This window comes from Adiantum capillus-veneris, chromosome 21 (assembly GCF_014529385.1).
Source record: "Adiantum capillus-veneris isolate H3 chromosome 21, ASM1452938v2, whole genome shotgun sequence".
In the NCBI taxonomy this organism is placed as follows: domain Eukaryota; kingdom Viridiplantae; phylum Streptophyta; class Polypodiopsida; order Polypodiales; family Pteridaceae; genus Adiantum; species Adiantum capillus-veneris.
The window spans coordinates 113,278,746-113,305,769 of NC_140951.1; the positions used below are offsets into that span (position 1 = coordinate 113,278,746).

Genomic DNA, 27,024 nt, shown 5'->3' on the forward strand with positions numbered 1-27,024 from the left:
AGACAAAGGTGATGCTGGAGAAATCTAATTTACTATGGTTTCAAGAGATCCTTTTTGTTAAAGCTTTTATTGGTAGTAGTTGTAGAGGTTGACCTATCGGTGTGGGCTGACACCTTGTATAGGAATCTTTTTAGGTTATGCCTCTGGATTTTAATCCTGTACTTTGTTGGTACGGAGCTTGTTTTTTCTGGATTGTGTGGACTTGGAATTTGGCCTGATCAAAGCTCAGTAGCCTATTTAATTCCCCTTCCTCGCACGTTTTTCATCTTGTTCCCCCCCCCCCCCCCCCCCCCCCCCCCCCCTTCCTCCTCTCCAAAAAAAGAAAACCCCATCCCCCCTCTTGTTGGCGTGCTTGGTCATTTCTTCCATGCCGCTCACAACAATGTTAAGGCACTCTCTTTGGGTCCATCTGAAAGTGACCTCTTTCTTTTGCAAAGCGTGAAGAGGTGATGCTATCTCTGCAAAATTCCTGATAAACCTTCTATAGTAGGAACACAATCCCAAGGAGCTTTTGACATCGTGTACAGTCTTCAAGTCTGGCCATGTCTTAATAGCTTCGACCTTTGCGGGATCCATTATGACACCATCCTTTGACACTATGTGGCCAAGAAAGTGGATCTCTTCCAAGAAGAATTCATTTTCCTTAGCATTGACATGTAACATGTGACTGCGCAGCTCTTCGAACACAATGGTCAAGTGACGCCTATGCTCCTCTTCATTCTTCAAATAGACTATCATGTCATTGAAGAATGTCCCAACAAACTGTTGATGCAAGCAGAAAATCTGGTCCATCATCCTGTTGAACGTGGTAGGAGCATTTATTAGACCAAACGGCATCACTAGAAACTCATAAAGACCAATGTCGTTCTAAACGCAGTCTTGTGCACATCCTCTGGCCTTAGACGAATCTGATGGTATCCACTCTTAAGGTCTATCCTGCTGAAAATTGCAGCACCCTCTAAACGATCGAGAATATCATCAATTCTTGGAATAGGAAACCTATTCTGCGAGGCTTTTGTGCATGTTATACCTGAGTTGAGGAGTAAACTAGATGCCAAGTCCCTTAAAGGCCTTTTCATGGGATATGGTGAAGAAGGCGAAATGGGTTACAGGATTTGGTTACCTCAGCTCAAAAGGGTTATACGCAGCCGGGATGTTGTTTTTAATGAGGCAAGGCTGCTTCAAAACAATTGTGCCTCAAAGCATGACCATAAAAGGGTCAAATTTCAGCATGACCAGCCACCTGTTAGGCCTATTCTTGACCCTCAGGATGCACCACATATGGCTGAAAATGTAGATGATCCAGTGGTGTTTGAGCCAGAAGATGTTGGGCAGCAAATTGAGGCTCCTGAAGGGCATTTGCAGCCACGAAACAATGCTGAAAATGGTGCTGAAAATGTACAATAACCCATTCTTGATGATTTTATCATGCCACCTGATGTAAACCCATTGCCGGATAATGTGGATCATTGGGTGAGGCGGTCTACTCGTCAAAGACGGCCTGTGAGCAGATATGATCCCTCTTTGCATTACATTATGCTGACAGATGAGGGAGAGCCTCTTACGTATAAAGAGGCAAAGACATGTGAGCATAGCGACAAGTGGGAGCTTGCTATGTAGGAAGAGATTAAAGCTTTGCATGCTAATCATACTTGGGATTTGGTGGAATTGCCCAAAGGAAGGAAGGCTATTCCTAACAAATGGGTATAAAATCAAGACGGTTGATGCAAAACCCAAGTATAAGGCAAGGCTAGTTGCAAAAGGATATGTTCAAACCAAAGGCATAGACTTTCAGGAAGTGTTCTCTCATGTTGTGAAGATGACCACTTTGCGTGTATTGTTTGCCATAGTGGCTGCTCTTGATTTGGAAATGGATCAAATGGATGTACATATCGCTTTCTTGCATGGTGATGTGGAGGAAGAGCTTTACATGAAGCAACCCGAGGGTTTTGTTATTCCTGGCAAGGAACATTTGGTATGTATGCTCAATAGAAGCTTGTATGGCTTGAAACAATCATGTAGACAATGGTACAAGAAGTTTGATCGCTTCATGCTTAAACATGGTTACAAAAGAAGCTATGCAGACCATTGTTTGTATACCAAACGTGATGAGGATGGCAGCCCTATCATTCTTGTTCTCTATGTGGATGATATGTTGATAGCTGCAAAGAAAAGAAGCATTGTTGATGCTCTTAAAGGGCAGCTGAAATCTGCATTTTCAATGAAAGATCTTGGGGCAACTGAACATATACTTGGAGTGCGTGTTAGAAGGCAAAGGGATCAGCGCATATTGTATTTGTCGCAAGAAAAGTACATTGAAAAGGTGCTGGACAGATTTAATATGGCTGAAGCAAAGCCTCTTGGTGTGCCATTACAGCCATATGTCAAAATCTCCAAGGATGATTGTCCCAAGTCAAAGGAAGAAGCCAATGACATGCAAAGTGTGCCTTACGCTTCAGCTTGTGGTTCACTTATGTATGCTATGGTTGCTACTAGGCCTGACATAGCCCATGCAGTGGGAGTTGTGAGCCGGTTTATGGCTAATCCAGGCAGGTTGCATTGGGATGCAGTGAAGTCCATTATGAGGTACTTGAAGGGGACTAAAAACAAATGCCTCTGCTATGGTAAAGGACCATTGGATTTGAAGGGATTTTGTGACTCTGACATGGCTGGTGATATGGATACACGAAATCCACAAGTGGCTATGTATTTACTCTTGCAGGAGGTGCTGTTTCATGGTGTTCTAGATTGCAAAAGATCGTTGCATTGTCTACGATAGAGGCTGAATATATTTCAACCACCCACTGAGGCTTCCAAAGAAGCCATTTGGTTAGCACGTCTATGCAGTGAGTTTGGTTTGCCTGACAAGGCACCTATGCTTGGTTGTGATAGCCAGAGTGCCATATGTCTGGCAAAGAATGCCATGTTTCATGCATGCACAAAGCATATTGATGTGCGGTATCACTTCATTCGAGAAGTGCTTGAGGATGGCCTTATTACATTGGTTAAGGTCCATACATCACAAAATCGAGCAGATGCTCTCACTAAGTGCTTATCCAAAGCACAACATCATCTCTGCATACAGATGGTGGGAGTCACGTAGCTTAAAGTCGCCATTTATGTCTTTAAGTGGGAGGTTGTTGGGTTAAAGGCCCAAATGGCCCCCTTTTGTGTATAGTTTTAAAGGTTATTAATCTTTGGTCAAGTTCACATTGAACTTGGCCACTAACTTTAAATTGGTCCTATACTTTTAATAAAGGGAATGTGAGCCCAATTTTGGTTTACTCACTTATTCCCCTCAACTATCGTGTAGCGCTCTCTCTCTCTCTCTCTGCTATCTTCGTTCCCTAGCGCCCCCCTTCTCTGCAAGCTGTTGCCCCTCTCCAAGGCACAAGCCCTGCACTTCTCCTCGTGCTCTTTCACTTGCACACACCGCTTCGCGCTCATCAATCCCCTCCTTTCAAAGTGAGGTACTGGTACCGAACTGTATGGCGTCGAGGGAGATCGCCAATAGCATCCGGAATCCTGGAAGGGACTCTTCGTTGGCCCACTCTAATGTGTGGGTCGTGCGGTACTTGAACTTCATAAAGGTCTGCAACGCTTGCTTCTTTGGGCCGCGCCGAAAGCGACACAGAGTCGTCTGTGGCTCCTTCGATGCTTCAACTTCTTCTAGAGTCATGCTTCTTTCTCCTTCAAGAATCTCCATGGATGAAAATTCCTGAAACCATTTCCAACACAAAACCATGAACATACCTATTCCATGTAAAGTGATTGGAAAAAATCTTGTCTTCCTCAAAGATTGTGCATGTAATGTAGATGAACAAAGAGACGGAGTGCCAAACCATTCACCACACACACGCAAACAATGAGATCGAATCTTTCTCTTTTGATCTAAAGCAATCAACTGTGGCAATTCACAACGGAAATGCCCATGCTTGGTGCTCATAATTTCATGTGCTCTTTCTACAATTGTGTCGTACCAAGGGAGAGACATGGAATGTGACTTCCTTGAATGCATACTTTTCAGCTTTTCATGAGAAATACGCATACATCCGTGCTCATTCATGAGTGAATCGTGCTCATCGTGCAATATGTCATGCCTGTGAAAAGGGATCACATAAAGACGCCGACTAAAATACAGGTAACGATCATGAATGAAACACTTGTATAATGCGTGTTGACGAATCATTCGAACACATAGTACTTCCTGTGAGGGTTCTTTGGACATAGGCCCGAGAGCCAAGATCGGTTCGTCGTGTTTAATCGAATCTTCTTGTGGGGGTTCTGAGGACCTCGGCTCGAGAGCCAAGATTGGTTCTTCGTGATTGATCGAATTTGCAACGAGGTTAGCTTCACTAGAGAAAGTATCAACTAACACATTATCCTTGTGAACAATCATATCATCTTCATGCAAATCATCATGCTCGTGAGAAATCACATCGTGATCATCATGCAATCATCATACTTGTCATTGTCATCTAAATCATCATGCTCATCATTATCATTCAAATCATCATGCTGATCATTGTCATTCAAATCATCATGCAAATCTTCATGTGTGTCATGCTTTGGAGAAGTAGAGACTGAGAGAGTCTCCTTTTCCTGATTTTGTGCAAAGCGCACCTGCACAATAGAAAAGAGTTGCAAGAACTCTTTCATGTGTTGGTCGCTCTGTTCTTGTCTTACTTTGTTCTCGCGATCAAATTCTGCTTCACTTTCTTTGTTCTCGCGATTCAATTTGGCTTGACTTTCTTTGTTCTCGCGATTCGATTTGGCTTGACTTTCTTTGGCTTCCAGGTCATACTTACGCTCTATGGCTGCCACGCTTTCTTCGTAGTCATGATCTATGGCTGCCATGCTTTCTTCGTAGGCCTTTCTTTTTGCTTTTCTTTCTTCGCGTTCTAACTTTCTTTCCATAAACAACTGCTTCAACTTCTCCATAGGAGTTAGTGCAATCCTTGGCGTAGACGGGGAAGGGGGAGGGTCGGAAAAACCTCCTGGTGAAGAAAATTCTTCTTCGCCTCTCTCATGCTCATCACCTCCAAATGAAGTATCCATTCCGCTTCGAGTGATGACCATCCACTGAAGTCTTGGGTTCTTAAGTTCACGAGGAACTTGGGTTCTTGAGGGTCTTGGTTCTTGAGTTCTTGAGGTTCTTGAGTCTTGAGGTTCTTGGGGTTCTTCTTTCGCTTGCAATCTGTGTTAGAGAGGATCTTCTCTTGTCACAGGAACAGAATAATAGAGCTAGACAGTAAAAGATAGAGAAAGAGATCTTTGTATTGATAGAGTTTGATACAACAGAGGAGTGATAAAATATGTGGATGCACTCTGTTGTACGGAGCTTGAACCTCCCGACCACCCCCGAGCTTCAGTTCGCTTGCATGCAGCATCTCACTCGCACTCGCAGAAGAAGAGATCGGTGAATGATCCCCCAAAACGCACCACCCGTCTTTCTATTTTGATTTTTCCTCCAAAAGCATGCGACCTCTCAAAATAGCCGCTTTTCTATTTTTGGCGTTTGGTCGACTCGACTTGCGCGCCAAGTATACCTGCGAAAATAAGGTAAGAACGTGATCGCGAACCGATCCGTAAAGGTTAGATCTGTAAAGGTTAGTCCTAAAATTTTTAGCTGTCTTCAACTGAACATAACTCCCAAACGGAGCCTAAACAGCCCAAGTCCGTCTCACACAATCTTGTTGCCCTCGTTGCCCTCTTCGACGGCTATGTGATGGAAAATTTCCATAGCCTGCTCTGATTTGTTGAAAATCAACCTGCAAAACAGCATTTTCTACAAAAACGATGCAAAAATAGAAAATCCCACTTTTTTCTTAATCTTTGGTCCTCAACGAGCATCAAAACATCAAAATCTCTAAAGACTCAGAGAACCAAAGTTGTCCCTTATAACACTGGCTTTGATCGCTTAATATATCACTTTTTCAAAATCCCACGTTAACACCTTCAAAAATGCTCCAGAAAGTGCCTTCCGGATCAAAAAATTTTATTGGACGAAAACAATCCACACATCCTTCTACACAGTGGACTAACTTTAAAACGACCAACACTTCCTAGAAAAACAAAATTTATTGCCAAAACACCTCAAAATCAAGTCCTGTTACATCTCTTCACCCGAGTTCTTCTCTTTACCACAGGCGCACCCCTTGGCGGCCTTGCGCTCACACCAAGGTTGCTTTTTCCCACCTCACGTCGATTGGCCGGCCGCTAAGTGCACGGTCCGCTCTCAATGAGTGAAAAGAGGTACAAGGGGAGGCTGGACAAGCCCTTCTTTCTTGGGTTTCCTGTCACGCTTCAAAAACACAATTAGGAATCGACACGCCGAAGCGAACTTGGGTTTGTGCGACCTCAACAAGCAAAAAAAATAAAATTGTGGTTCTTGTGGTTCTTCCCTTGAGTGATACAGAACACTGCCAAAGCTCTGATACCAATGTAAGGTGCAGCGGAATGAATGTTTGAACTTTGCTCAAGATGAGTGCTTCGAAGTGTACTCAAGGTTCCTTTTATTCTTATGGAAGGGAGAGCCTTCCGTTCTTAATGAGAGAGTGCAATGGACACAAACAAAGTGAATGGAGACTGTGAATGGATGTGCATGAGACTGAGAGATAGAGAGAGAAGAGAATACGACACCAGAGACGTTGTAAAACCCTCCTCCGAAGCTCTATGGCGATAGCGGTCTACTTATGATTGCACAAATCTCTACAATGCTTGGACTTGCCGACGATGTCGACGGCGATGAGGACGACGACAAGACGGGCTGAAATCTGAAAATGCTAATGGCTGAAATCTGCAAATCTTTAGCTGCTGAATTCTGACTCTATGTCGGAGACGATGTAGATGGCGACGATGCAACGATGACGCGCTGAAAATGCAGATGCTGAAATCTGCGTTTTCCGGGCTGAATCTGCGAACTACGCGGGATCTGACCGTGCAACGAGGATCTGCTACGGGAAGGTGAGATCTGCGAGGTTCGGGGGTTCTACTGTGGTACTGACTGCTGAAAACTGAAAACGCTGATGCATAATGAGGTTCCGTCGCAAAGATCTGTAAAAATGCTGAGTTGTCTTGCAGATGCAAAAACGCTAGGGCTGAAAATTATCCTGTTGTGGAAATCTGCTAACGCTAGGGCTGATCTGCTTCTTGCTATCGCAAGGAATCTGCAAGATCCAAAAACGCTGGCTGATTTGGTCCAAAACACTAGGTTGATGTTGTGGAGCAAAAACGCTAGGCCTCTTGGGGGTTCTGCTGAGAAGTTGCCTGTTGAGCGTGTGCTCCTGCTGCCTCTTCTGCCAGAAAGTGCTACCTTTGATTTGCTTATATACAAACTTAGCAAAATTGCCCTACCTACTTTCCAACAAAAGTCACTTAAAAATAATAAGTGAAAAATATCAAAAATAGGGAAAATAGTCCTATGCACTCTAAAAATGCTACTGATGGGATCTGACTAGAATCTAATGGTCATGATGTGTGCAACCAGAGGATATGCATCTAATCTAAGTGTCTGGACATGCACGGTCTGCGAACAGACTCACAAAAGTGCCAGATCACTTCCTATTCTAGACTGACTAGACTGAACTGAACCCTGATCATGCTGTAGCTTGTCCACGGACACATAGGGTTGGATGTGTCACGTGACACGACAATTTCTGGCCATTGAAATTGCTCCTGACACGTCGTGCTAAAAATGGTCTAGAAAACAGATTTGACCAGCACCTAGGGACATCGTCGCGACACATAATTGAAGTAGCGGCACCAGTGTCTGTCCCAGAGACTCATATTCTCCACATATGGAATACGTCTCAAGTAAGGATGTTTGAAAAAACATCCTTCAAGTACGAGCTGTACTTGGGTGTGGAGGTAACTGTAAACACGCATGCGACGTGCGTGAGAGAGACTCTCGTTATCCATGCTCCACACTGGCTAAACCGAACTCCTTGAGTTCGTAGACCGTGTTGCATTCCATGTGACATGTGCCAAATAAAACCCTACAAGTGGGTCGATAATTGCATAATGTAGAAACTGATTTTGGACACCACATGTCACAAGACGGGCACCACGTGCCAATAGAAAAGAACAGAGTGAACAGACTTTTAGCAGTTAAATAACAATTGAACTGAGAGAGAGAAACGACACGTGACACAGAGTGGCGGAATTCCACCCCAGAGAGTATTGGCCCCAAACCTTGGCGCCCCTTTCGGTATTTCTTTATATTATTGTTGATTTGCAAAGTACAACAGCCGGGGAGCACCTCCTCTGCAATCTGCGCGCTGAAGAGTGCCAGAGAGGGCCCCCAAGGTTAATATTTAAAGGCCCAAAGCCTAAAAGCATCAAATATGAAAAGCTGGCCCGAAAAAATCACTTTCCTAAAATTTTAGGATTTCCCTAAAAATCCGCCGCGAATTCCGGAACGTCCGTACATGTGCCACGTCATCATATTTTGATGTGCAAAGTCTTTTGAGCGTGTTCTACTTTATTTTTAATTCCTTTATGTCACTTGGGCCCCATCGGACGGGGTCCCGTAAGTTGGTGGGAACTCTTCTTTAAAAATAGGCCACTCGTCAAGACTTTATAAGTGTGTAAAACATCTTTTTCTTCTTCTGCTGCTTCTTCTTAGGGTTTTGGCTTTTGGGCCGGGATCTGTAGGTTGGCTTTGTTCTTTAGTGGCTTTGACACGTCAGCAATTTGTTACATCTCCCCTTCTTGAAAGAGAGTAATCGTCCGTGATTACAGCATATCTGCAAAACAATTCAAGTTAACTCAAAAATTTCTGAGGGTCATTCCGAGGGACAATCAATTTACTCTTTTTATTAAGGAGTTAGCTTCTCCTTTCGGCTGTTTTGATCAAAGAGTTAGCTTCTCCTTTCTGCTCTTTTGATCAAGGAGTTAGCTTCTCCTTTCGTCCAGATCGGAACTCTTGATATTCCAGCGTAGTAAAATTAGCCATCACACCCAGACCGTACTGATCTTCCACGGGTGTCTTGATGCACTAAAATTACATACCCAGGCAATCTCATCCAATTAGGAATATTCAGTAATTGGCACATCACAATGCAACACAAATGCTTACATATGCATGTTACAAGACATAGAAACATAAAGCCGCCGATGAACACTCCTCCCACATAACCTAACAAAGTTTGGGCTGGGAGATATTCAACGACTCCCTCATCACTCCTCCCGCAAAACCTAAAAAGGTCCGAGCCGAGAGATATAGAGGCCTTTTACAACCAAACGCCCCCCAGACCGAAGCCTACTCCCCATGCATCGGCCTGCGTCGTTCCGAGGTTCAAACAATACCAAAACAGTATTTCTGACTTCTCCACCTTGGAGGGAAATCACCAATCATTGAAACCAGTATCAAACCAGAGTCAAACAATTCAAATCGGCACCAAAATAGGTTCAAAATAGATACCATCCATTTCAAACAAATTCTAAATAGGATCACCAAACAAGAGCAAACAGAACTCAAAACTTAAAAAAAGCAATCTCGACATCAGTCAAGCTCGAAAAGTCGACTGACTTTCCATCTTGAAACCTGCACCGCCACGAGGACGTGGCAGTTATTAACCATGTCACACAGATGTGGCAACTGCTAACCTTGGTTGTTGGTTTCTTTCCAATGGGGTTTATTTTATTTGTTTTGAGACCCTCTTATAGAAGTAGCAAACGGTCGGACATTGTATGGCCAATGTGAACGGTAGATTCACCCGCAGACGGGAAGTGGTCGGCACTGGAATCCGTATGGTAAGAGGATGTCTAGGCTCAGAGCAAGATCATATAGGTCCCCCCGTCGCACTTAGCAAGTTGGTGATTCTAGGAAGTGAACTCAATAAAGGCCTAAAGTCAAGGTGTGACTACCAACAAAAAGTATCCAATACTTGGGCCACATTGCACTTTTGGATGGAACGGAAGCATCTCCTAAAATTTAGGGAACTGCTATTTTGGGCCGTGAAATGTGTTCGCGTCATTACCATGACTAGGGGAACATTTTACAACTCTGCCGCGAAGTCAACTGGGCAACCGGTCAGGATATTTTTAAGCTGCGAACTCGAAACGGGCAAATGCTTGTAAATGCGCCAAGTGTCGATTTTTCATGAACTTTACCCTTGCAGAAAAACGGGTGCTGATTTTTAAGCTGGGAGAGGCCTCATTTCAGTTTTTTGTCACAGGTTAAGAGCTATGGAGTGCTTCCTTTCCCTCTCATGTACAGTGTGGTGCTAGGAGTGATGCCCTGCACACTACACATTGCTCTCTCTCTCCCCTACGTGCAGTTATGTGATGCGCCACAAGAGGGCTCCTCATTTGACTGATGTACAACTGTGTGGGTTTATGCTTTTGTGCTGAGGCAAGAGCCTCCTTGAGCAGGAACAGGGGTAGCTAGCTGCTACTCCAAAGCAGGCACTGGTGAGGGTCATAACCTCACCATACAGGTGCAAAATCAGCGCTGTGTATGCGCTGTAATTTTACTGTTTTCAGCCATACGGACGCCAGAACCTTTGGGAATCGTGCCCCACGGCAGAGGACAATTAGGGGACTGTTTGGGGCTGAAAACAAGGTAAAAACCAGTAAATACAGTGCTGAATTTACTGTTTTTGGGCAGGAATCAGAGGGTATACGCCAGTAGAATCGAGTTCCAACAGGGGAATTGGTTTCGCGCAAGTTTAGGGGTTGTTATGCTGCCGAAATTTGGCCAAAACAGGCGGTATCTAGTGGGATACAGTCAAATGATTCCCAGGACTCTTCTTTGTACTTTACCCTCCTAAAGAATAAAGAAATACCGAAAGGGGCGCTAATTTTGGGGCCTACAGGTTGTCGGCGTCTGCTCGGAGCATTCTAGCTTCCGAGCCATGTGTGTGATTGAGTGTCAATTCCCGTTACAGGTCTCCTTTGCAAAGTGCTCTGTGTGTGTGTCTAAAGTAAAGAATTTCGGGTGAAAGCGAATACCTACCGCCCTACGGGCCGGTTTCATGCACCAGAAATTAGGGTTAGATTCCTTCCATGAGGTCGTAGCCGAGCACAGCATGGTCCGTCAGCTCTTGGACAAACAGTGTTGCTTTGGCGGCGATGGTAGTCCCAAGATAGCAATCGCACTAAACCTCCAAGGTCATCTGCTCGTGAAGAGACATCTACTGAGAGATGTCGAGAAGTTTCAAGATATAATCTACTAGGGTTTCCATGGCAAGCATTTCAGGATACCCCACTCTGCCAGAAGTTGCACTCCGAAGGAAGATGTCAGAAACTGTATAACTTCGGGCAAAATTTTTCTTGAAAGCTTGCCAAGTACTTGGAGTATGCTGCTTGGTAGCTATCAACATCTGCATGGCCCTGCCTCTGAGAAAAACAGTGACTCGAAACAAATCTTGGATCCTTCTTTTGCAAGTGATCTTAATGGCTCATGCCCTGTAAGACATGAGCGGTGAAGACAGGAGCGCGCTTGATGCGCGATGAAGTAAGGCTGGGAGTGGCTAATAAGCCTCTCGTTTGCTCTGTCTGCTCTTTCGTAGGACCGGTACGCTTTCAGAAAAGCACACGCCTGATGCTCTGATACCACTGTCACAAGACGGGCACCATGTGCCAATAGAAAAGAACAGACTGAACAGACTTTTAGCACTTCAATAACAACTGAACTGAGAGAGAGAGAAACGACACGTGACACGGAGTGGCGGAATTCCACCCCAGAGAGTAATGGCCCCAAACCTTGGCGCCCCTTTCGGTATTTCTTTATATTATTGTTGATTCGCAAAGTACAACAACCGGGGATCACCTCCTCAATCTGCGCGCTGAAGAGTGCCAGAGAGGGCCCCCAAGGCTCATATTTAAAGGCCCAAAGCCTAAAAGCATCAAATATGAAAAGCTGGCCCCAAAAAATCACTTTCCTAAAATTTTAGGATTTCCCTAAAGATCCGCCGCGAATTCCGGAACGTCCGTACATGTGCCACGTCATCATATTTTGATGTGCAAAGTCTTTTGAGTGTGTTCTACTTTATTTTTAATGCCTTTATGTCACTTGGGCCCCATCAGACGGGGTCCCGTAAGTTGGTGGGAACTCTTCTTTAAAAATAGGCCACTCGTCAAGACTTTGTAAGTCTGTAAAACTTCTTCTTCTTCTTCTGCTGCTTCTTCTTAGGGTTTTGGCTTCTGGGCCGGGATCTGCAGGTTGGCTCTGTTCTTTAGTGGCTTTGACACGTCAGCAATTTGTTACATCGGCCTACAAAGTACCAACTAATGGAGATGTGTAACAAACTTGGACACCCCAAGTTAAGATACTGTTGCGACACAGTATAGATTCACTTCAAGTTAACTGACAGAACAAAAGAGAGACGACACGAATGAAAAGGCAGAACTGAAGCTCGCTGCTGCCTGCGCTCCGCCCCCCCGGCTTCCTCTCCCCCTGCTCCCTCCCGCGCGCTATCCCCTGCCCCTGGTCTTGTGCCCGCACGCCCTCACTGCCCCTACCCGCCCCCTCCTCATCTGCCTACCCTCGTGCCCGTTCGCCCTCGCTACCCCAGCCCGCCCTCTACCCTCAGCCCTCCTCCTCACTCCTTGGCTTCCGTTCCCCTTTTACCTCTGGTGTTTTCTTTCAGCCTGTTGGTATTCGCCTTGACGCCAACGCCCTTCTCGATTCAGCAGCAGACACAGAATGGCGGCTTCTGCTCCACCTCAGAGGGACTCTATAGAAGCCCCCTCACCTGACACCGCGGAGCCGACCCTTCGACTTGCTCTCTCGCCAGAAGAGCAAGCGAGCTTGATGGTTGAAGTGGAACGCTTGCAAGCTACTTCGGTTATCTGCAAGATCATTGGCACTCGGCCCAGTCAGGGCGAGGTTCGGGATCTACTTCAGGCCCACCTTGTCTCCGATGTGGGTACAATCACTGATGTCCAAATCCTCGGGAGAGGGTACTACCAGATAGAGTTCGAGTCTCCAGAGATGACGGCCAAGGTGATTTTGATGACCCCGCTCGGCATTTGAGCAGCTCGAGCTTACTTCAAACGATGGCATCATGGTTTTGACCCTACTATAGATGTGTTTGAGGAGGAGGCCGGCTTGCCGATTTCGGTCTGCTTCCGAGGCTTGAGGTGAGAGTACCTCCCTCTTCTCCCCAAGATTGGTTCCATGCTCGGGACAATTCTGGAGTCTCTGCGCACTGCAACTTTAGTTGTGGCCAAGGCTGTAGTTTTACCTACTGTGCGAGTTCTTGTTTGAGACACACACTCCCTCCTGAAGGTGGTATTGTTGCCTCGGGTGAGTGGGGGTTGGATCAGACAGAGTATGGAGTATTCAGGTTTCTCAAATCAGTGTTTCATTTGCAGACAGATGGGCCATTTGGCAAAGACCTTTCCTCGCAAGAGACCTCGACCCACAGCGCATGCGCAACCTCCCAAGGTTGAGCATGCCCAGCAGCCAGATACACAGGACGCACAGGCTGGTACCTCGACAGAGACCAACGATCAGACAACTGACCGTTGGCAGCAGGTGCTTGGCCATCGTCGACAGGGGCGGGCTCGCTCCACTGCTCCCCCTGGTGGCCGACCTCTTTCAGCTTAGCAGCACTGGGTTTTGACAGGGAACCATTTTGACCCCCTTCAGCAGGACCCGCATGAGGAGTTCCCATCCGCTTCGGTTCCTTCGCCTCCACCACCTCCTCCCTCAGATGCTGCCGCTCCGCCTCCTCCCCCTCCTCCACCTCCACCCCCGCCTCCCGTCCCTCTTCTCTCCCCGTGGGGCCCACAGCCTCATCTCCCGACCCTCCTTCACTCCTCCTCAGAAGCAGGGGACTGGACGCGTCTGTTGCGAGGTGATCCCTTGGTAGTGCTTTGCTACGAGCCGTGTGGCTCGGGAGGGCAGCCCCATCTGAGGCCGCCTTTTCTGGTGCAGACTTCTTCTTTTGCAGCAGTCCCTAGAGGTTTGACTAGCTTTGACATTCGTAAACACTGGGACTTCTTTGACTACAGCTTCACACGGTTCCTGGGTGACTCTTCTCTTGACCTGGAAGAGGCTTGCTTTTGAGTCCACGTCCTCTTTCTTGCAGCTCGAGGCATTGAGGCTTTGGACACAGCTGTGGGTTTCTCCTTCCCGCTGTGCGGTAGGTATCCTACAGAGTGGACCTTGCACACAGTTCTTGACTGGCTCCAGATTCAGGCTACTGAGTTCTCAAACCACATAGGGGACTTAGGGGTGACAGATCTGGTACAGACACTTTGGCCTCTTGCGAAGTTCAGCGTGACGCCACCGGATGTAGCGGGTTGCAGGCACATTGTGGTGCATCTGTTTGTTGATACTCAGAGCCCTCCTTGCTATGTATTTGTACATGAGGATTCTTGGACAGAGGATGTAGCCCTACGGGCTGCACGCTCGGCTTGGGCATGGGTGGGACAGTCACTCTATACGCGTTTGTGTAGAGGTCGTTCGAATGCGGATTACTCCCCATCCAAACCAGCCTCAAAGATAGCGAGGTTGGCTGCTGTTGCAACATCTGTTTTCTCTCACTAACTCCATCAGGATCATCTCATGGAATGCGCAGGGATTAGGAGGGCCCTAGTTTCAGCGTCAGAGGGGTCGGCTGCGTTAGGAGCTTCAGCAATGCCTTGTGGGTGATGAGATTAATATTCTTATACTACAGGAGCATCATCTGTGTGAGAGCCGCGTTAGACGGTGTGGTCAGATTTTGCGTGGTCGCTATGAGACATTTTGGTCAGCTGCATTTGGACCTGGAGGCATCAAGGGAGGGGTACGTATGACTATTGCGGATTCTTTGCAGCGGGCCATTGTGGGCAGAGGTATTATTGTACCAGGTAGAGCTCAGTGGATTACTATGCAGGTTCAGGGTTGCCTCATGGGTTTCCTGAACATTTATGCGCCCAATGTGGCAAGTGCACGGGCAGAGTTCTGGTCTCAGGTTGTGGAGTCTTTGTCGCATGCAGAGCAGTGGTGTGTTGGGGGGGGACTTCAACATGTTGCAGGACCCCTCTGATCGGATTGGAGGTGGCCATGTCACGGTGCACGGGGCTGAGCTGGCAGCTTGGAGCGGTTTTGTATGACTATGAGGGTTTCTGATGTTGGCGCACTCAGGTTTTGTGAGACCCCCTAACAGCTTGATTTTCTCTCGTTCTGGTCGCATAGTTGGAGGAGTGAATCTATCTAGGATAGATCGCTTCTATGCTAGTGACCGCATTTGTGACTTGGATGGGTCAGTTTGCATCTTGGCTGGGACGTCCTTTTCGGACCATGCACGTGTCACGTGACACATCCATCCCTATGTGTCCGTGGACAAGCTACAACACGACAAGGGTTCAGTCAGTCTAGATTAGAAGTGATCTGGCACTTTTCTGAGTCTATTCGTAGACCGTGCATGCCCAGTCACTTAGTGTAGATGCATATCCTCTGGTTGCACACAGCATGATCATAAGCATTCCCATCAGAATCCTTCAGGGGAATTTTCCAGTGATTTTAGCCTATTTTACCTATTTTTGACATTTTTCACTTATTATTTTTAAGTGACTTTTGTTGGAAAATAGGTAGGGAAATTTTGCTAAGTTTGTATATAAGAAAACCCAAGTAAGCACTATTTGGCAGAAGAGGCAACAGGAGCCAAGCGCAACAGGCAACTTCTCCAACAAGACCTTGGCGGTTCTCCCCTCCAAGCAAGACTCAGCCCTAGCGTTTCCTGCATCAAGCATCATCCTAGCGTTTTCACATTCAGCATCATCACCAGAAGCAAAGCCCAAGCTAGCGTTTTTGCAACAGTTCAGCATCGCCGGCAAGGCTGCAACACATCAGCATTTTCAGCCATTGCCATCGCCACAGGAACCCCCATGCCTAGCGTTTTCGGTCATAGCAGATTCAGCCCCTAAAGAGTAGCAGATTTACCCCGGAAAGACCATCAGTTTCAGCCTTTAAGAACCTCAGTTTTCAGCCGCTAAAACCTGCAGATTTTCAGCGACAAAGACCTACAGAATCAGCCCCAAAATCAGTGTTTTTGGACTGTAGCAGATTTCAGCCCATAGCGTTTTTGGATAGCAGATAAAAGATTGCAGATTTCAGCCCTTAGGTCGGTCTCGTCGTCCCCGACGTCATCGCCGACATAGCCTAGACTTGCATCAATCACATGCATTCAGTTTGTACCAGTTTGTACAATCATAAGTAGACCACTCTCGCCGACGAGAGTGGGGCCTTTGGAGGAGGGTTTTACAACGTCTCTGGTGTCGTATCTCTCTTCTCTCTCTATCTCTCAGTCTCATACACTTGCATGCACAATGTCCATTTACTTTGTTTGTGATCATAGCATTCTCTCATTAAGAACGGAAGGCTCTCCCTTCCATAAGAACAAAAGGAACCTTAAGCACAGTTCGGAGCACTCATCTTGAGCAAAGCGCAAACATTTATTCCGCTGCACCTAACATTGGTATCAGAGCTTTGGTAGTGTTCTGTATCACTCAAGGAAAGAACCACAAGAACCACATAATTTTCTTTTTTGCTTGTTGAGGTCGCACGAACCCAAGTTCGCTTGGGCGTGTCGATTCCTAATCGTGTTTTTAAGAGTGAGAGGAATCCCAGGAAAGAAGGGCTTGTCCAGCCTCCCCTTGTGCCTCTTTTTACTCATTGAGAGCGGACCGTGCACTTAGCGGCCGGCCAATCGACGTGAGGTGGAAAAAAGCAACCTTGGTGTGAGCGCAAGGCCGCCAAGGAGTGCGCCCGCGGAGAAGAGCAGAACTCGGGTGAAGAGAAGATCCTTCTCGAACACAGATTGCAAGCAAAAGAAGACCATCACGAACCTCAAGAACCCAAGACCCCCAAGAACCCGAGAACCCCAAGAACCCAAGTTCCCCGTGAACTTAAGAACCCAAGACCACAAGAACCCACAAGAACCCAAGACTTCAGTGGATGGTCATCACTCAAAGCGGAATGGATACTTCGCTTGGCAGTGATAAGCATGAGAGAGGTGAAGAAGAATTTTCCCCACCAGGAGGTTTTTCCGACCCTCCTCCTTCTCTATCTACGCCAAGGATTCCACTAACTCCTATGGAGGAGTTGACGCAGTTGTTTATGGAAAGGAAGTTAGAACGCGAAGCACGAAAAGCAGAAAGAGAAGTAGATAGAAAGGCCTACGAAGAAGGAATGGAAGCCATAGAGCGTCAGTACGACTTGGAAGAAAAAGAAAGTCAAGTCAAATTTGATCGCGAGAACAAAGCCATCAAAGAAAAGAGCGACCAACACATGAAAGAGTTCTTGCGACTCTTTTCTCAAGTGCAGACACAGATGCAAGAGATTCGGGAAAAGGAGACTCTCTCAGTCTCTTCCTCTCCAAAGCATGACACATGATTTGCATGATGATGATTTGAATGACAATGATAAGCACGATGATTTGGATGATAATGATGAGCATGATGATTTGCATGAAGATGATGTGATTGTTCACAAGGATGATGAGTTAGTTGATGCTTTTTCTAGCGAAGCTAACCTCGTTGCAGATTCGATCAATCACGAAGGATCGATCTTGGCTCTCGAGTCGAGGTCCAAAGAACCCCCTCAGGAAGAACCCCCTCAGGAAGAACCGATCTTGGCTCTTGAGCCTAGGTCCAGAGAACCCTCACAGGAAGTATTATGTGTTCGCATGATTAGTACGCACGCATTGATGGAGTGTTTCATTTGTGATCGTTTCCTGTATTATAGTCAGCGTCTTTATGTGATCTCTTTTTCTAGGCATGACATATTGTACGTTGAATGGATGAGCACGGATGAATGCGGATTATTCATGAAAAGCTGAAAAGTATGTATGTAAGGACGTCACATTTTATGTCTCTTCCTTGGCATGACATAGTTGTAGAAAGAGCACACGAAAGTATCAGCACCAAGCATGGGTATTTCCATTGTGTTTTGCCACAGTTGATTGATTTAGATCAGCACGACAAGATTCGATCTCATTGTTTGCGTGTGTGTGGTGAACGGGTTAGCACTCCGTCTCTTTGTTCATCTACATTGCATGCACAGTCTTTGAGGAAGACAAGATTTTTTCCACTCACTTTACATGGAATAGGTATGTTCATGTTTTTGTGTTGGAAGTGGTTTCAGGAATTTTCAGCCTCGGAGATTCTTGAAGAAGGTGGACCTACGTCCATAGAAGAAGTGGAAGCATTGAAGGAGACTCAGAAGACTTTGTGTCGCTTTCGGCGCGGCTTAAAGAAGCAAGCGTTGCAGACCTTTATGAAGTTCAAGTACCGCACGACCCACACATCAGAGTGGGCCGGCGAAGAGTCTCTTCTGGATTCCGGATACTGTTGGCGATCTCCCTCGACGCCATACAGTTCGGTACGAGTACCTCACTTTGAAAAGGAGGGGATGTCACGTGACACATCCAACCCTGTGTCCGTGGACAAGCTACAACACGACAAGGGTTCAGTTAGTCCAATCTGTCTAGATTAGTAGTGATCTGGCACTTTTGTGAGTCTATTCGTAGACCATGCATGCCCAATCACTTAGTGTAGATGCATATCCTTTGGTTGCACACACCATGATCATAAGCATTCCCATCAGAATCCATCAGAATCCTTCAAGGGAATTTTCCAGTGATTTTAGCCTATTTTACCTATTTTTGACATTTTTCACTTATTATTTTTAAGCAACTTTTGTTGGAAAGTAGGTAGGGCAATTTTGCTAAGTTTGTATATAAGCAAACCCCAGTTAGCACTATTTGGCAGAAGAGGCAACAGGAGCCAAGCTCAGCAGTCAACTTCTCCAACAAGATCTTGGCGGTTCTCCCCTCCAAGCAAGACTCAGCCCTAGCGTTTCCTGCATCAAGCATCATCCTAGCCCTGCATCAGCCTAGCGTTTTCACATTCGGCATCATCGCTAGAAGCAAAGCCCAAGCTAGCGTTTTTGCAACAGTTCAGCATCGCCGGCAAGGCTGCAACACATCAGCATTTTCAGCCATTGCCATCGCCACAGGAACCCCCATGCCTAGCGTTTTTGGTCATAGCAGATTCAGCCCCTAAAGAGTAGCAGATTTACCCCGGAAAGACCATCAGTTTCAGCCTTTAAGAACCTCAGTTTTCAGCCGCTAAAACCTGCAGATTTTCAGCGACAAAGACCTACAGAATCAGCCCCAAAATCAGCGTTTTTGGACTCTAGCAGATTTCAGCCCATAGCGTTTTTGGACAGCTGATAAAAGATTGCAGATTTCAGCCCCTAGGTCGGTCTCGTCGTCCCCGACGTCATCGCCGACATAGCCTAGACTTGCATCAGTCACATGTATTTAGTTTGTATCAGTTTGTGCGATCATAAGTAGACCACTCTCGCCGATGAGAGTGGGGCCTTCGGAGGAGGGTTTTACAACGTCTCTGGTGTCGTATCTCTCTTCTCTCTCTATCTCTCAGTCTCATACACTTGCACGCACAGTGCCCATTCACTTTGTTTGTGATCATAGCATTGTCTCATTAAGAACGGAAGGCTCTCCCTTCCATAAGAACAAAAGGAACCTTAAGCACAGTTCGGAGCACTCATCTTGAGCAAAGCGCAAACATTCATTTCGCTCTACCTAACAGCACCAATGATTCTCACAGTCACAGATAGACAAAAGAGGGGCAGTGCGATGCTACGTATCCGTGAGAGGATCTTACTGGACTCTGAGCTCAAAGAGCGAGTGGTGGCTCTTTGGACAGAGGGCTTGGACTGTCACGTGCACATCTAACCCTATGTGCATGTGGACAAGCTACTTTATGTAGCTAGCTTAGGAAGTGTTCTGGCACCTTTGTGAGTCTGTTTGTAGACCGTGCATGTCCAGACACTTAGAGTAGTTGCATTTCCTTTGGTTGCACACAGCATGGTCATCAGATTACAGTTAGTATCCAGCAGGAGCATTTTACAGTGCATAGAACCCATTTTCCCTATTTTAGCCATTTTTCACTTATTATTATTAAGTGACTTTGTTGGGAAACTGGGTAGGGCAATTTGGCTAAGGAAATATATAAGAAAACTAGCGCTAGCACTTTTTGGCAAAAGAGGCAGTAGGGAACCAAGTTCTGACAGTGCACTTTCTCAGCAAGACCGGCAGGAGGACTTAGCGTTTTTTAGCCATCAAGATCCCTAGTGTTTTCAGCAACTGTAGATCAGCCCCAGCGTTTTGTAGGATGCAGATCAGCTTGGCGTTAGCAGATTCCCTAGCGTTTTTGTAGCAGATACCCCCTCAAGCCTAGCGTTTGCAGTTTCTTGGCGACAAAACCCACTTTTGCATCAGCGTTTTCAGTTTTCAGCATTCAGACTCCGCACCGCAGCCCCCAAACCTTGCAGATCTCCCCTTCCCGCAGCAAATCTCGCCGCACGGTCAGATCAACCGGCGTTTGCAGATTCAGCCCGCTATTCGTAGATTTCAGCATCTGCGTTTTCAGTGCATTGTCGTCACCAACATAGACTCACAATTCAGTAGATAGAAGATTTGCAAATTTCAACCCCTAGGGTTTTCAATTTTCAGCCCATCTCGTCGCCGTCGTCGGCAAGTCCATTGCATTTAGACCGTTGTACGAGAATTGGGGCAATCAATAGCATAGACCTCTCTCGCCATAGAGAGCGAGAAGAGGACTCTGGAAATAGAGTCAGAAAAAAGTTCTAAGGATGCTATGCCCTGAGTCTAGAAGGTGAGATCCAGAGGATTTGGAATAAGGAACGGAAGTTCCTTGGAATAGGGTTTTGCCCTAGGAATAGGAAGCCGAGGCTTCCGAGAACCATCAAGTGGTAATACGTTTAGTTGAAGTGCTTGTATAGACTTCTCCTCAGTAATAAAGATACTATTACGGGGGGGGGGGGATCAACCCATCTTCTGGTCCCCAGTATTGTGTCGATCTTCTCTCTCTCTCTTTCTCTCTCTCTATCTATTTCTCTCTATATCCTTCGGCTTCAGTATTAAGTGATAAATTCTATTTATCCGAGTATATTCTATATTGCTATGCGGTCCCGTTTGTGACAGGTGAATCTAGTGCAGCGGGCATGCACAAGAGGGGAGTCACTTCGCTCCTTTGTGAACAGATTACCCCAATTTTTGATATAGAGTCACTGATGTTCCTTTGGGTTTCAGGGATACTGCTGGGTATTTTGCTGTATGACTTTATGAACTGGAATTCCCAAAAATGAAAATGATATTGATTGATTTGTACTTGACTTGTTTGAGTGCAGGAACTGAAAGACGAAATGACTGCAGCATTTCGGTCTCATAAATCTCTATAGACATGATTACAATATGGATTAGTTAATCGGGCATCTGTGAGGTTCCAATTGGATCTAGATGCGATTGCTAAATACATTGCCGATTAATCATGGTCTGAGATTTGGAATGATTTTGAATGTGATTTGTCATGTGATGTCCTATGATGTGACTGTTGATTGGTACATCTGCTAGATGTGTTGTTCCTAGTGCGTCGGTACTAACAGTCAGTGTTTGCTAAGACAGTTTATGGCCTCTGTCTGTTTTGCAGGCGTAATCGAGGGTGATTACAATGCTTTCAAGAGGGGGGTATGTCACCAAATGGTGACGTGGCTAATCCCGGACACACCCGAAAAGGGCTGACACGTGGCATAGTACGGAACCCCCGCATTATGTGTCGACAGGCTGACGTGGCCATTGTACGGAATTTTCGGGATTTGCGGCGGAATTTGCGGAACTACTGACGTGGCATTGCGTGCAGATTTCCTGAAAATCCGCTGGCTGATTTTGGCAGATTTTGTGACAGTTGCTTTTGAGTGAGAAGCTTTTCAATCACTGCTATTGGGGCTCTGCTTTTGGGCATCCCTTGTATCTATAAATTAGTGGGCAGGGCCTCACTTCTCAGAGCATCTGGACGTAGAGTCTGAGAGTGAGCACCTACCCACTCTCTTGTACTTTGAACACAGATTAATACAAAAGAAATACTGAAAGGGGCGCTAGTCTTTGGGGCCAATACCTCTAGGCACAGAACTACGCCGGGCCGTGTCGACTCAAGTGTGAATTGTGAACTGTTTTGAAGTGAATCTTTGCTGTGTCACGGTAGAATCTTGACTTGGGGTGTCCAAGTTTGTTACAATTGTTGTAGCCCTCTCTAGTAGAGGTGGTTGTAGCCCTATGGGCAGTTTCATTAACTAATAGAAGGATCTCTTTCTCGGAAAAAAAAAAGAGAGACGACATAGCCCAGCGTAGTTCCGTGCCAAGAGGTATTGGCCCCAAAGACTAGCGCCCCTTTCGGTATTTATTTTTATATTAATTTGTGTGCAAAGTACAATTGAGCCCGCGAGTGCTCACTCTCAGTCTCTGCATCCAGATGCTCTGAGAAGTGAGCCCCTAAGGCCACTTATAAAGATCACATAGGGTTGCTAAAAGCGAAGCCCCAAAAACTCAAACTCAAAAGCAGTTAATTCCCAAAAGCATTTTTCGGGCAGCCCACAGGGTGTGTGCGCGCTTATGTCTGGGTGGCTCTGCCACGTCACCAGTTTGTGACATACCTCCCTCTTAAAAGAATTGTAATCGCCCTCGAGACCATAAATTGTCTTGTAGAGACTGATTGTTAGTACTGACACACTTGACACAACACATCTAGCACTTGTACAAAACGACAGTCACATCACAGGATTTCATTTGACATCACATGAGTTTTCTCTGGCCCTTGCAAAATTCGGCTTTCATAAGCTACTACCCGTCCATCTTGCATTAGCACTGCTCTGATGCTACCAGTGTGACATAAAAACGCGTTTCATAGGTATGAAACCTCGAAACCCCGAAACGGACGAAACGTTTCGGCGAAACTCACGAAACAGGAAAATGTCCGAAAAAAAAAAAAGTCAATTTTGTGAAAAAATTTAGCGAATTTTTTTAAATTTCAGTAGTTTAAAAAGATTTTTTTGTACTCTCTTTGCACTATTGCCTCTCTTTTATGCACATTGTACATACATATACATACGTACATATATGTATATATGTACACACGTATATGTATGTATGTATGTCTATTATACACATGTGCTTATACATATGCATATGTATGTGTTTAAACACTAATAAGAGTACATAATAAAACCAGTTTACTAGTCCGTATGTACACACACACACATGAATCTTTAATCTATCCATCCATCCATACATAGATACATACTTACATACATACATACATACATCCATACATGCATGCATATATAAATAAATATATATTTTTATATCTTTATTTAAATGTATTTCTACGAAACCTGTTTCATAATTTTTGTGCCCTGAAACGAAACGTTTCAAAACCTCGAAACCCCGAAACGGGCGAAACCACGAAACGTTTCATGTCACACTGGATGCTACTGCCACACGCGTCACACTGGACCACAAATGACTTCCTGAGATCTGGCAAAGCAATTACTAAATCTGAAGTCAACTTCTCCTTTAAGAGACTAAAAGCTGAAATTGACATGAGATGCCGTGTTGCAACCAACTGAACCAACACTCACTCTGCCAACAATGATGAGGCATGAAATGAGAGGCCTACCTGAACCTACCATCTCATCAGCTGAGTATTGATTATGCTTACACAGCCTTTTAACTTGATATCTACTTTTGTCATCATTAGCCAATTTCTTCCTGGCTCTTGTTGGTTCAACAGGTACGGAGAGATTTGCGCCTCTTGCAGTTGGTTAAACTGACTGAATTGATCCAGAACATTCTACAATGTATTGAAAACAATTCAAGAAATCTTTCACTTCAAGAAGGCGGGCAACAATCAAAGTAAGCATTTCTTTTTACTTCAGAAAGAATATGTATAACCATTCTTTACACGATCTGTACTTGCTTTTATATTTATTTTGTGAATCAAGGAAATTGGCAATCTTTGGTTACAGAGAAACAAAGTTGGAAGTTGTTGATATGAGAAGGCGCTTGTATGGTGTAGCGAAACTGCTGGATCAGGTCTGCTGTTTAAAGTTGGTTTTCTGTAAATGTTGTTTGGAAGCTTAGCATTGCAACAGTCACTTCATTAATAGGAGGACGAGGTTTAATGATTCATATTTTGAGTCAGATATGACCATAACAAAGTACCTTCAAACCTAGTTGGTTGGATATAAACAAACTGCATGACTTGAGAATGAATGGCAAGCTTGTCAATGCAGCATTCTAGAGAATAATTTAGATAGTAAGTGGTGCCTTTGTCACTAGATGAGTTTGCAACCTTTTAACAACACAGGGAATAGTGGAAGCCTCGTTGAATAGCAATCTTTTTGACAAAATACAGAACATTTCGAAATGAATAAGATTGAATAGCTCACTTTGTAATTTGCAGTAAGATTGTTGTATCTTTCATTGACCTATTGTTTCATCATCTCTTACTGTTTTTTTTGTTGTTGTTTTGCTCTAGCAGATGTACGATCCTATTTTAAATGCCAGCTTGTATCCTTTTACAAGAGCAGTGTTGGTAGACTCTTGAGTGACAAACTTTTTGTTTATTAGGTTGTAATCGTCTTGAGGATGCTTTATTGGAAAAGGGGACTAAAGTGGTCTTTTTAGACTTCTTGGATAGTGATTAGTTTATGGGGTGGGCATAGATATGTCAATGACGCTGCAAACACTTGATTAAACTAGCTTTATGTTGTTTGATGAGGTTCAAAGCTGGTGCAGAATTCAATTAAAGTTGGGCGTTTTTGGATTTTTATGTCCATGACTGATGCCCGTAGAGCACAAAAATAGTTACAGCTTTCTTCTTTAATTTTCTCCCAGACAAGTGGCAGGACTACTTGGTCAAACATTTTTTATGCCTTTTGCTCTCACTGCACTCTCTATGCTTGCTCGACTACGGGTGTTCATACTGCAGGTTCTCTCTCTCTCTCTCTCTCTCTCTAAGTTAACATTCACCTCTCTATATCTTTCTGCCTTCTCTGTAGGGTTAAGAAAGAATCAAGGAAATAATTAGCTAAGCCACTCAGCAAGATTTATGTTACTGTGATAACTGATTGTGTCATTGAATATTTATCATCCGCTATGGCTAACAACATGTGCGCGCATGCGTGTGTGTGTGAAAAGAAAGAATTTACTTTTGAGTCTTGACTGCTTCTAAGTTTCATACCATCGATAGTGATGTAATAGTCTCCATGGGTTTTTGTTGTTTTGAGGTTTCTTATCAATAGCAAAAAAAACATCATTGCCAGTTCAGACTTCTTACGGCTCAATAATAGTCGAGCCAAAGACTTGAAAGACTTCCTCTCACACGCTTGCTGCTGCTGCTGCCCCCCCCCCCCCCCCCCCCCCCCGCCCTCGCGCGCCCTTTGCCTTCAACTGCTGCGCGCAGCCCCCCAGTGCACCCCCCGCCCCACCTGCTGCCCAGCCCACACCTGCCCGCTGCTCGCTGCCACCCAGCCCGCCGGCTGCCCCCTGCCCCGCTGCCCGCTGCCCGCCCATCCTTCGCAGCTGCCCCACTCGCCTGCTGCCCCGCCATTCGCCTCAGCCCACTAGCCCCGCCTCCCAATACCTCCTATCCCGCCAACCCCGCCTCGCATCCCCGGTTTTTTGCGGTCGTCTTCTTCCTCTACTTACTCGGGTTCAGAAGGCCTCCTCTCGTCAACGACTCTTTGCCTTCTCTTCACAGCAGCAGACACAGATGGAGGCTCAAGCTCCGCCATAGAGGGACTCCCCCAAAGTCCCCTCGCCCGACCCCGTTGAGCCCACCATTCGACTTGCTCTTTCACAGACAGAGCAAGCGAGCCTAGCTGCAGAGGTAGAGTGCTTGCAGGCGACTTCTGTCATCTGCAAGATTCTCAACACCAGACCTAGCAGAGGAGAGCTGCGTGACCTTCTCCAGCGCCACCTTCTTGTAGAGGTAGGCAAGATCTTGGACGTTCAGATCCTCAGACGAGGCTACTATCAGATCGAGTTGGAGACCTCCGAGATGGCGTCCAAGGCCATCGCCATGAGCCCCTTGACCATCCGAGTAGTTCGAGCCCACTTTCGACAGCGGAGACATGGTTTTGACCCTGCTTCAGATGTGTTGGTAGAGGAGGCATACATTCCCATCTCCGTTTGCTTTCTTGGTTTGTGGAGGGAGTACCTACCACTTTTGTCCAGGATAGGCTCAGCGACTGGGACTGTCGTGGAGACACCTCGCACGGCAGCCTCGGTAGCTGCCAAGGCGGCCGGGATTCCCTCATTTCGCGTTCTGGTTAGGGATACTCACACTCTCCCGAAGGTCATCCTCCTTCCTCGGGTGAGTGGGGGTTGGTTTAGACAGAGTGTGGAGTATTTAGGCCTCCCGAAACAGTGATTCATTTGTCGACAGATGGGCCATCTTGCGAAGGCCTTTCCACGGAGGAGGCCCCGACCTACACCACAGATTCAGCCCCAGGTCCTTGCTGCAGCCCCCACCTCAGCTTCACCCTCGACAGCCCCTCCTCCCCCCGAGTTCCCCCCCTCCTCATCAGCCTCCCCCCCGCCTTCTGTTCCAGCCGCCTCTCCCCCTCGCCTCTCTACCTTTGCCGGGTCCCCCCCCCCCCCCCCCCCCCTCCCGCTCCAGTTCCACAATCGACTTAGGGGGCAGGGCTATCTCCGGCTACTAGGAGATCTCTTGGCAAACCTTTGCCACGAGTCGCTTGGCGAGAGAGGGACAGCCTTTCTTGCGACCCCCTCTATAGGTACAGATATCTCTCTTTGGAGCAGTCCCTCGAGGTCTGACGAGCTTTTACATTCGGCGCCGATGGGACTTCTTTGCCTACGACTTTACACGCTTTCTCGGCGACTCCTCATCAGACCTTGAGGCAGCCTGCTTCAGGGTTCATGTTCTGTTCCTTGCAGCCAGGGGGATAGAGGCCTTGGACTCAGTAGTAGTTGGCTTCTCTTTTCCCCTTTGCGGTAGGGACCAGACTGAGTGGACCCTCGACTCAGTGTTGGAGTGGCTGCATACACAGGTCCTAGAGTTCTCTCACCACATGGGAGACCTAGGAGTTACAGACATGCTTTTGACTCTATGACCATTGGCCAAGTTTGCGGTGACTCCTCCAGATGCAGCAGGATGTAGACACATTGTGGTTCACTTCTT

General features: G+C 46.2%; 1 protein-coding gene across 4 annotated transcripts in view; it reads left to right on the forward strand.

Moving 5' to 3' along the window:
• The window catches only part of LOC147431561 (uncharacterized), a 70,955-nt gene that overhangs the window by 22,993 nt on the left and 20,938 nt on the right, over positions 1 to 27,024 (forward strand). For 3 of the 4 annotated variants that reach the window (XM_086494117.1, XM_086494119.1, XM_086494116.1), the window contains 4 exons: positions 23,611 to 23,732; positions 23,846 to 23,912; positions 24,358 to 24,389; positions 24,717 to 24,810. In XM_086494117.1, coding sequence (XP_086350243.1) covers positions 23,611 to 23,732; positions 23,846 to 23,912; positions 24,358 to 24,389; positions 24,717 to 24,810 — 315 coding nt within the window. The remainder of the gene's footprint in view (positions 1 to 23,610; positions 23,733 to 23,845; positions 23,913 to 24,357; positions 24,390 to 24,716; positions 24,811 to 27,024) is intronic. The other variant, XM_086494118.1, reaches the window with a different exon arrangement.